We start from the raw sequence: 11,258 nt of genomic DNA, 5'->3' as shown, positions 1-11,258 counted from the left end.
CCTTGGTAAGTTCTTGCAGTATGTGAATGTAGTCAAGGATTTGGGCGTGTGGTTCGATGAGCATCTGAGATTTGTTCATCACATCTCTAAAATAACTTTAAAGGGACTAAGAGTGTTGGGTGCTGTAAACAGGTATAGTTCACATCTCTCTCTGCAAGCTTATAGACTCCTTTATCTCACTGGTTAGATCTAATCTTAAATTCTCTTCAGTAGTGTGGTCTTCTCTATATCAGAATTCAATAGATATGATTGAGAGAGTGCAAGATGGATTTTTACGGTGTGCTGCATTTAGAATGGGCATTAGCTTTGACGAGTACCACCGTGAGGACATGAGAGTAAGACTTAACCTGGATACATTGGCCAAAAGGCGTGTGAACGCTAATCTTTGTTTTGTCTTTAAGCTGGTTAATGGCATGATGCTCCTGACCTTTTTTCTAAAGTAGGTCTCAATGTTCCAAATAGAACTCTACGCAATTTTGACCTTTATCACTAGGTTAAGTTATCTATTATGTAATAATCTGTTATAATGTTTAACGCCATTCTCTGGAGTAAAGTGTTGATTGTTATTTCTACAGGTTTAGGGTAGGGTTCTACAGGGAGGTTTAGTTGCAAGAGGAAAACCTTCTGCCGATATCGACACCCATCATCTTTTTGGAATCATTTCGGGCCAAAATGAGCTTAGGAAGAAGGCAGTGTAAAATAGACAATACCACTAATACCAGCTGTTCTTCGTCATTCCGGAATGGCGCAAGTAGGCACACCGCATGGCGTCTCTGGAGATGCACGGAAGGTTAGCGAATCTTCCGGAGCCATGCTCTGCCGAGTATATAAGGAGCCACGTCGCTGCTGGGAGGCCAGGCGACTTTTAAATCGGACATAAATAATAGTAAATAAACATCTCTAGTAGTCTTAAGGGTCCGTGTTTAGTAGTGTAAGTGTGTAAATAAATCAGTTGACTATTTTTGTGCATAGTGTTTTATTTTACACTTAATATTCTTATTTCACAACACACTTTAACTTTCACTGTCAGAACTTTAACCTTTTAGTATTTTCTTATCTCACTCGGAGCCCATTGTGCTTTTTGTACGTTAAGAAGCATTACCTGAGAATAAAAACCAGTCTGACTATGAGCGATCATTATAAACAAGTAGATATAAAAAAAAGTTATATATTTAAAAAAAAATGTCTTATAGTTATTAAATACAAAAATGTCAGGACCACTTCAATTTGAACTATTCCGTGTTGATAAAGCCTAATAGTTGTTAACTATATCTATAGGTATTTATAATTGTTATTAATATTAAACAAAATAAATACATAAACATATTCAGTCTTTTTATGTCAGCTTCATTAACATTACATCCAAATGTTTCGTTCTGATTTGAACTCCCTACTAAACATTGGCATACGCCTTCGATACAGTCTACTATGGAGTTAGACCTCAAAGTACTAGAAGCACTAGGAAGACACTGTGCAGCACCTAAAAATTAAGTTGAACATTATCTCAACATACAGGTTGTTTAAAATATTTTATAATAAGAAATTTTAAAAAATACTCAAATTATTGGAAAATGTTGATAGAGGGTCTGTGATATACAAGTTGTGTATTCATATTGTTTCGAATTTTCCGTGGGTTCAATGAATAAGCACACTAACACTAAACTTTTATTCGCTACTTCACTTACTATTTCTAATGAAGTATTATTCATTTAGCATGCTCAAATCACAAATATAAACTTTAACTTAACATCCAATCAAGTCCCTCCCTATATACAATAAGATTATCCAATAAGAGTCTTCTACTAATATCTATTTAATTTTCATAGAATGGTTTATTGAATGAATGAATGAATGTTATGTACAAATATAAACAAATATAAATCGATTAGAATAATTATTCGGCCAAGGCAGGGCCGTAGTAAAATAACTTTGTAACAATATTAAACAATGGCACCTTCAGAACAAATGCCAAATTTACGGGCCAGTTTCTCTCGATTGACTCAACATGGCAGACTTGGACGCGTCCAGCATATAATTTTTTTCATTATAACGTAATAGAGATGAATGACCTCAAACATCTATCCTCTACAACACCTACTTCTTAGGCAGCATATTTTAGGTTCAGAAAAAACATGCAAGTATTACTTACTCCCACAAGCTTGTCCAATATTGGCTGATTTTACACATTTATCTCCGTAACTATGATAGCCACTTTGGCAAGAACAATTTCCATTAATACAGATGCTGTCCTGTAAAAACTCAGAGCACTGATCATTCTCGGAGCAGGGATCATAGAACTTCTTGGCAGCTAAAATACAAAAATTAAAGTTTGTTCAGTATTAAGTAAAAGTAATTACCTTTAAGACAAGTACTTTCATTTCTACTGACTACATATCCCATCTTACAGCGACATATCTCCATGCATACACTGTTGTCTGTAAAGGAACATTGTATGTCATCGGTACAGTCTTCTCCTAAATTCCTTGCATCAATACACTGCCTTTGATCCAAAGAAGGTCTGAGACCTAAGTAGCAACGGCACCGACTATCCTTACAAACTCCGTAACTATTATCGTCTAACATACAGCTTGCGCTGGCTTTGCAGATATCACCTAGCACTAAAAATAAGTAAGGAAATTCTAAAACGGCGGACTTTATAAATATCAAAACTCTTATGTCAACAACTCCTTTACAAAAAAATTGAAATACAGTCGCAAAAAATAGAACTTTAAAATTAACAGGGTGTGTTATTTAGTAAGTGAACTAAGATGTTTATAAACGCTGCGTTTTTAATTACACTAAAAGATAGTAGGTAGAACTTGTAGATCCCTGAGCGCGAGGCTATATAAGGAATTATTAATTTGTTGGGTATTATGTCACTCATAGTAAAAATCAATTTAGAAAATACTATCTCATACGCTCAAATATTAAAAACAAGAAGAAAATAGACTTATTCACGTCTTTAAAAGAAATATGAACTTAAATTTTTAACGATTGCTTTCGTTATATTTAATTTAAGTTCAATAATTTTTAAATACAATAATTTACTTGAGGTATAATAGATTTTTTTTATACCCAGAAGCTAAAGTTTAATCTATTGATCTTTGAGGTCGTTTCTTCTTTTCAATGTCCTACCTAACTTTATTATAAATATTGAAATTGAAAATGATGAGAAAACCTACTTATTTAATAAAAATACCTAATTTGATCCAACGTTTCGGTAGTTATATCTACTACCAAATTAAATACAATTAAATTAAAAATATTCTTTCTTTAAAATAAAAATATGGTTTCTTTATCTCTGAAGTTACGCCGCTAAGAAAGCGGAACTATGACAAGGGCACATAGACCTCAAATGAATAATATGACAAATCTCAAGTTTTCAAGTCAAAATTCATTAAATTTTTCCAACAAATAGGGCGAAACCATTTATATATTCTGTGACGTAATGGAGTTATATGACGAGAAATTCGTTAATCATGTAAATTGCGCCACTATGTTTATCTGAAGATACCTATGGAAGATTCTTCTACTAATTAGGTACTGTTTACGCCTTAGGGATAATGACGTAGAGGTCTTCTTTACGCTAATCGCTTATCAAAGCAAGAAAAGGACTTCATGGTTATTAGAATTTAAGTGAGATGCCATTACTAATCTCTTTATTTTTACAAGATTACTAGGAGTATAAAGGTGGATAGTAGAAAAAGACAAAGATGATAGTAGCTTGTTCAACCAAGCTTTATCAAATTAGGGTACTCCTAGAACCATTCTGGAATCAGTTCTCTAGCCGAAGATTATAAATTAAGTCGGTATATCATTTCAAAAACTGAAGACACTTAGCATCTAACATCTGTTTAGGAGATTGACCTATTCAATGACTTGTTTTTTAAGAGATTAGCAAATAATTTGTGAGACAAGCTTAAGCAGGGACGCCATGGTTATTAGGATTTAAGTGGGATGAGCAAAGCCAAACACACCTACCAGATCGACACCTACGAAAGGGTGAAGTGGGCAATAAAATCATTGCCCCTCTTTAAATCTCAGGGCATAGATGGGTTATATCTAGGACTTATATAAAATGGGTCAGATGTACTAACTCCACATATCGGCAGACTATTTAGGACTTCCCTTGCTCAGCGCTACGTCCCAAAGTTATGGCGTGAGGTGAAAGTTGTCTTTATCCCAAATCCAGGAAAAAGTAACTATACAGACCACAAAACGTACTTACTAATCAGCCTTGCCAGTTTTCTGCTGAAGATAATGGAGAGGCTGACTGGCCGCTATCTAAAAGAAAGCATATTGGTCAAAAAGACCACTGCGTGTGCAATAACATGCCTAAGAGGTGGGCAAAACCACGGATATGGCCCTACATTACCTTGTAAGAAAAATGAAGGGTGCTCTAAGCAATGATAAGGCCTACCTGGTCGGGATCCTAGATATGGCCGGAGCGTTTGACCCCTTTCACAATAACCTGCCAAGCACTCGAGTGCCATGATCAGAACCCTGATTGGTGAGTTGAATAGAAGTATTGTCATTAGGGTGGGTAGTATATTGACGGGTAGATACATAACGCAGCGAGAGCTGCATTATTATATCCATTCAACTCAACAGCGGGGTTGTTAAACTGTGGCAGCAAGAGGCTGCCCGCAGAAGAGCTCTGCAAATTGGATAATAAAAGAATAGAGCCTGTCAGTGGGTCTCAGGATCAACTCCAAAAAAGCAGAGCTACTATTGCTACACTATCCTACTATTCTTCTTCACTGGATCTATTGATCTATTATCAAAACTCTTCTCATATAAGTGGCTATTGTTTGGTGGCCAGGTACAGAGAAAGCAAAAATCTGGACCCACCTAGATAGAGTCCAGCGCCTTCCATGTCTCAGCATAATGGGTGCCATGCGAACCAGAGCGCTAGAAACTCTGTTGCGTTTCATTTCTTGAGGACTCAGACCATTCTGGAAATGAGGAAGCGGATTTCCTTGCTAGACTAGGATCTGCGAAACAGCCGGTGCAGCTTGAGCCCATATTCGGCATCGCGAAATGCGTAGCGGTTGCATCAATGAAGCGCCTGCTGGACAAATGGATCCTCCAAACATGGACTGAAGCACGTGGCATCAGACAGGCTAAGGCACATATAGACGAGCGCTCTGCTTGTTTCACCAGAAATTTACTGCGCTTAAAAAGACGCGAAATTTGGCTAATGATGGGTCTTTTAACCGGACACTGGCATTTAATTCCTAATCTCTACACTCTCGGCATTGCGGACAACCCGGAATAGCAGTGGTGTTGGGAGGAGGACGAAACTGCAGACCACGTTATTGGGGAGTGCCCAGCACTCACGCGCGCCAGTTTCAAGTTCTTAGGTAACACCTACAGTGTACCGAGCGACTTTAAATCCTTCAAACCAGAGAGTCTGATTTGTTTTACTACAAATCATTACCACAATGTGTGAAGATGGAAAATATATACCAACGTCAGTATGTTATTAATCACTTTTCCTAGCTGCTGGATTATAAACCGATAATTGAGTAATTGGAACTTTATTTTAAAAGAATGTATTCATGTGTAATGTTAGAGAACTTATATTTAGATAAAGACGAAATATTAGTTTAGAATAGCTTATGGGCTAATCAATGCACATAGTCATATAAAGTAACTTTCGCTACCTGTTGAGCAGCGTAAAAATGGTAGAGTTCTACCTAGAATAGAAATCTTCTAGCAGGAAGGAAAGTCGCTTCCGAAAATTAAACGTCAACAGTCATAAGAAATTAAAAGCTGCCTTTTGACTTATAATTTTTTAGACATAGAAATAGATTGTTTTAAGGAGAAGTAAATTGAGATAATATCTAAGTAAATACTGATAATTATCATATTTTATGATTACTTACATACTCTTTGGTAGCACATCCCATCCCAAGGATATTTAAAACTGTTGTTGGTGCAGGCACAGATTCCATTGTCACATAGTCCCTGAGTGCCTAAATATCCTTGACATTGAATATCTAAGACACAGTTTTCACCATAATTAGCAACTAAAAAAGACTATTACTTTTTTCCATGTAATTTGAGTTATCGTTAGGAAGCGTGGGTGTATTAATAAAAACTTTACAAACTAAAAAGTATATATATAAATATACTACCAACTGTGCCAAAATTTCAATATATATAATTTCAATTTATATATGTTATTCGCAATTGCCGAAATCCATCACTGCCCGAAATTTTTACCCACAACGCGTTGTGATTATAAATATACACATGATGCGATAAGATACTTTTTTCTCGAGCACTGCGTAAACCTAAATGGCCAGAACGTGTTATGGGTAAATTGCTTTACCCAGAATGCGTTGAGAAGTGATTGATGAATTGAGAAGTGGTCGATATCAGTTTGCGATATCAGTCTATTAAAGTAGTTCACGGTAAGACTCGACTTTCCAAGAGTCAGGGCTCTGTTGAGAGAGCGAATCAGGACGTCCGTGACAGACTTGTAGCCTGGATGTCAGACACTAATAGTAAAAATTGGGCAAAGAGCCTTAGAATTATTCAAAGTACTAAAAACCACAGTTTCCACACAGGTATCAAACGAACACCTTATGAAGCTATGTTTGGAACTCGACAGAAAAATGGATTCTTAAATTCGTGCTGGGACACTAGTGTATTAAATCAAATTACGACCGAAGAACAGCTTGAAAAACAATTAAACATAATAAAAGAGTCCCTAGAAACCAATCCTGTAGCTGAATCTGATCTGAAAAAACAAACAAGAAAATGACACCGATTTTAATATCGAACAGGAATTAAAAAACGAAGCCCAATTTGATATGGCAACATTGAATGCAATGAATCAATTCATATCGACTGTGCAACTGATTTAGATTAACCATTGTGCTTGCTTTGTAGTAACAAAAGGGCAACTAATACCGAAAGAAAAGGTTGCAAACAGGGGCTTGAACAAGAAGTTAATGAACTCCTAGAAATGTTTTCGCCGTAGTTGTGGAAGTGTTTTGCTAACGATGTTAGCATCTTCGGGAGAAAATTAAATCAGTTTCAATCTTCGCCCGAAGATGCTAACATTGTTGGCGAAACACGTGTCGAGAGTAAAAATAAAGAGGTTTGGTTAGTGGCAAAACTGTATCGTAATTTGAGTGTCACATCAAAGGTTCCAACCATAGGATTAATCAAGGTTTGTACATTCTGGGAACCAAAAATAAAAAAAGAATTTCAGTTATTACATTCGATATTTTATCGCTATCTGAGGTTGCGAAAGTATCTGGGACAAAAAGCTATGTTGTCTTCTGGGTATAAGCAAGGATGTGTTAAATGTAACTGTTTTAAAGGATGTAGCACATGGCTTATTATGTGCGTGTGTAAGAAGTAAATTTATTATGTAATTCTAAATGACATAAGAGCGCTCCTTGTGAAAACAAATAATTTTTTAGTTATGTTTGACCTGTTTTTCCTTTTTGTTTTTGTATTATTTTCAATACATCACTATTATACACATACCTAATGTGATTATGTGATAGGTAGCTTTAATAATAAACCTTTAAATAAAAGTTTTTTTATTTATTGTTTTATTAAAAACGTGTGCTGAGTAAAGCGCAACCAACAGAATGCGACGCCGACGTGGGTAAAATAGATGATCCGCAAAGTGAAACAACACTTTATCCGCGTTGTGAGTAACTTAATTTACTCACAATACATTCTGGTCAATTAGAATTACTCAGTGCTCGAAAAAATTGGATCTCGTCGCGTCGTGGATAGATTTGTACACCCAGAACGCGTTGTGAGTAAAAATTTTGGGCAGTGGCCGATTTCGGCATTTGCGAATAACATATAATAATATAAAGGTTTTTTGTCAGTATATTAGCCAGTACTTACATTTAAGGCACATATAATAGGTTCTATTTCTAAATAACATCTCCCAACCATAGAGGCATTTACATAAACCAAGTTTTTGATTGTCATTACCATAACAAAAGGAATTTTCAAAGCAGTCAGTGTCGGTTAGGCACTTTTTGTGAGACACTAAAAGAAAAAATATATCGAATTTTCTGAAATACGATCTTTAAGCTTTATACTACGTAATTTATTAATAACCCTAATTTAGTTTATATTAATCTAGTTTAACAATAACCCACCTAATGATTCACAGAATCATTGGGTGGGTTAAATGCTAATGGGTCAGTTTAAATGCTAATTGTTTGACAGAAATCCCTTGTTTCTTCAAGACAAAAAGATACAGTATATCGTGATAGAAGCTAATGATAGTGATCGCAATAGCATTCACTTCACTTCGCAGTCAGGAGTACGTCAGTTTTTATACTGTTTTACTCGTATTTTGCAGTTTAAGTTAATTAGTAAGTTAAGTTTATTTACGATTCTATTTACGTTTAGTTTATTATTTTCACTTATACTATGTAGTTTTTAGTAGTTCATCTTGTTTTAGGACCCCATTGGGGCCCCAATTAAGGTAAATTAGCTTAGTGTTAGATCTTGGTAGTTTAAATTTTGTAGAATTTGTATACTTGCTCGCTTTGACTTTCAGTGTTCTTTTGAAATTATTGGTCTTCATCGGCAAAAATAATATAGAAAAATCGTTTTCAAAATTATTCCAAATCAAAAACATTTCCAAATTGTTCCATGTATTTTTAAAAAGGTCCGCGTTTCGTGATATTTCAATCAATTTTTTTGTTTACCTCGGAAACAGTTAAACGACAGTCAAGGCGAGCTAGGTTAGTGTTTTTGATGTTGTCAATAAAAAATGCGTTCCTGATATAAAAGAGTATTCCTGAAGTAAGTGTGTTCCAGAAGGAGTATGTTCCTGAATCACGTTACAATATAATTCTACTACAGACAGGAACATGATTAGACATAAAGCCAATCCAAGTTACCCGTATATACCATTTTGAAAATATAGATAAATCAACCCACTAAAAGTCTCTCGTCGTGAGCGTCTTTACTTGAAAGTATAAATTGTGAACTAACACCTCACCTAGCAAATCACCATCCTACTAAGGTCTACCTAGAATTGACGGCCTTCACGAACTATAAAAACCTTAGAGATTGGCTCACTTCCGAGTTTTTTAAATTTCTTCATATTCTCCAAGGGGTTGGGGGAACTGAAGAGTTCGCTCGGGTTTCTAGGCACTTTGTGGATTTACTTCGTTCTATTAACATCAGGCCGATTACTAGATTTATTAGCTTTGATGTGGAAATATGCCAACCTAGGCCTAGAGTGCAGCAGTTTTATGTAGTGCAGTGAGTTTGTCACTGCACAGCGGCTGGAGGCAGTGATGGAGCTTTTAGAGGTATATTTTCTTCCTTCCAAGCAAAAAAGGTAGATTTTACGAATAGGATGCGAGTCTTCTAACACGTTCATTGAGCAATCAACACTACTCAGCATAAACTCAAGTTATGGTATCGGTATGTTGATACATTGATCATATGGGATTCAGGCAAAATTGATGAAGGCGAAACCTGAGAGCCTAGTATGCAACTACATCCATCAGGTCCCCTGGGACTTCTTCACACTCTTATATAGGCAAGACAAAACGGCATTTGGAAGTGAGGATGACTGTGGAAACAGGGAAGGTTTTGAAATTAGGGATAGCAGACTTCTAGTATCAACTACATATGTATGTATCAACCTACATCTCGCAGAATCTAAGAGTTTTCAGCCAATAGAAATTTCTAATACATACTCCCAGTGTTACAAAGTTCTCCTCCTATTTTTTTCTTCAAAACGGCATTAGAGCATCATGTGGACATTTTCAACCGTCAATTTGATATCAAGAATTAAATTAAATTTTCTTTATTATTTCAGTCACAAAAGCTTTATTCTATTACCATAATTTGGCATTAACATTTGGAAATAAGAGAAGATTCTACAACTATAAACATTTTTTGTTTGTTTTAATGTTTATTGGTTTCTCATAGGTTAATAGTTCTTCCGTACGTTTTAGTGGATTTTATGTTTATAACTTATTTATGTAGCTTTTCACATCTAAATAATTACATGCAATAGAAAAAACATCAAATTTATTCCAAAAACACTTTTGCAGCAGATAATTTTTAATTGGACATATTTTTAATATAATATATTAGAAAAGTTTAGCATACGATTTAAATATTATTTACTTACCTAATGCTTCCGTAAGCTTAGCTCGAATATCTTCAAGATTAGCTTCATTTTCTTGACATATTACTTTTTTAGGATCCACAAAAACAAAAAATACCACAACCGCGCCCAATATTAACCGAAACATTTCTAAAAAATATAACTATTTGTAAATTATTACATACTCGTTGACTAGGGATTTGACTCACACAGGTAAACAGAGTTGCCGTTGTAATATATCAAATTATCGCGGAACAGGTTGATAAGTTTATCAATGTTATCAGTTGCATCACTATATTAAAGCTGATGCTATGGCTGCGAAAATAATCTTGTACATAGTAGAGGATTAGTTATAAATAATAAAGGAAAAAATACATTTACTAATATTTTTTTTTGGTTCTTTGATCATCCAGTATATTAAAACCAAGTTTGATAACCGCTTAGCACTTGCACCATTATGTTCAGAGGTTTGCGCCCTTGAAGTAAAAAAAAGAGGCCAAATATGATCGGAAGGTTTTCCGATCTGGTGGAAAAGGATAGTTTATTCCCGGGTGAAGGCATAAAACCCCGACCTGAATCTCGAGGAGTGGAATTTACTAAGCTGAAACACAGATGAGAAAGGGTAGATGCTGGCCTGTGTCTGCCTGTTCTGAATGCGGCTTTTGACAAGACCTTACAGGTGCCAGGCTTCAGGGAATTTTACCAATTGAAGAAAGTCATCCAGAAACAGATCCCAAGATGACAAAAAAGATGAGTGTGGTGCAGATGAACCTGCACCACGGTAGCGTCGACTGCACCATACAGGGCATTGGAATCCTTTGACATTGTCCTTATACCGAACTACAGAAGTCCCAATTCAACAAACAAGTAATAAAAGGTCTTGGGTGTTCTCTAGAGTGCTGATCTATGACAGAAACATTGATAAACCGAGAACCTGCATCCTTGTAAAGAAAAACATAAATTAACTGTCGAGGAACCTGGTAGCAGTCAATAACTGATAGAGAATGGGGATCGAAGGACTTTATTTTTGAATTGGCGTACCTTCCTTATGATGATTTAAGCCTACTCTGAGCGGCGGCTATTGTTAAACTACTGAGGAGCCACAGGGACTAAGGCCTAATCCTAAGATATGATGCAA

At 35.7% G+C, this 11,258-nt stretch overlaps 1 protein-coding gene across 1 annotated transcript; it reads right to left on the bottom strand.

Annotated features, from left to right (window-relative positions):
• Nucleotides 1-1,152: 1,152 nt before the first annotated feature.
• On the bottom strand, nt 1,153-10,338 carry LOC126748325 (prion-like-(Q/N-rich) domain-bearing protein 25). Its single transcript, XM_050457475.1, has 6 exons — nt 10,145-10,338; nt 7,882-8,028; nt 5,889-6,032; nt 2,358-2,618; nt 2,150-2,308; nt 1,153-1,480 (listed from the first exon to the last, which is right to left on the bottom strand). Exons 1-6 carry the CDS (start codon nt 10,266-10,268, stop codon nt 1,263-1,265), a joined length of 1,053 nt encoding a protein of 350 aa, XP_050313432.1. The 5' UTR covers nt 10,269-10,338; the 3' UTR covers nt 1,153-1,262.
• Nucleotides 10,339-11,258: the final 920 nt, after the last annotated feature.

This window comes from Anthonomus grandis, chromosome 22 (assembly GCF_022605725.1).
Source record: "Anthonomus grandis grandis chromosome 22, icAntGran1.3, whole genome shotgun sequence".
Lineage (NCBI taxonomy): Eukaryota > Metazoa > Arthropoda > Insecta > Coleoptera > Curculionidae > Anthonomus > Anthonomus grandis.
The sequence above is the reverse complement of the archived record's forward strand: the minus strand, read 5'-3'. Positions and strand labels throughout refer to the sequence as shown.

Coding starts and splice junctions, on each gene's coding strand:
- LOC126748325 (XM_050457475.1), bottom strand. CDS start 10,268: ATGTTTCGGTTAATATTGGGCGCGGTTGTGGTATTTTTTGTTTTTGTG. Junction 8,029..10,144: donor TAAGCTTACGGAAGCATTAG/GTAAGTAAATAA, acceptor TTTTTCTTTTAG/TGTCTCACAAAAAGTGCCTA. Junction 6,033..7,881: donor CTATTATATGTGCCTTAAAT/GTAAGTACTGGC, acceptor AGTCTTTTTTAG/TTGCTAATTATGGTGAAAAC.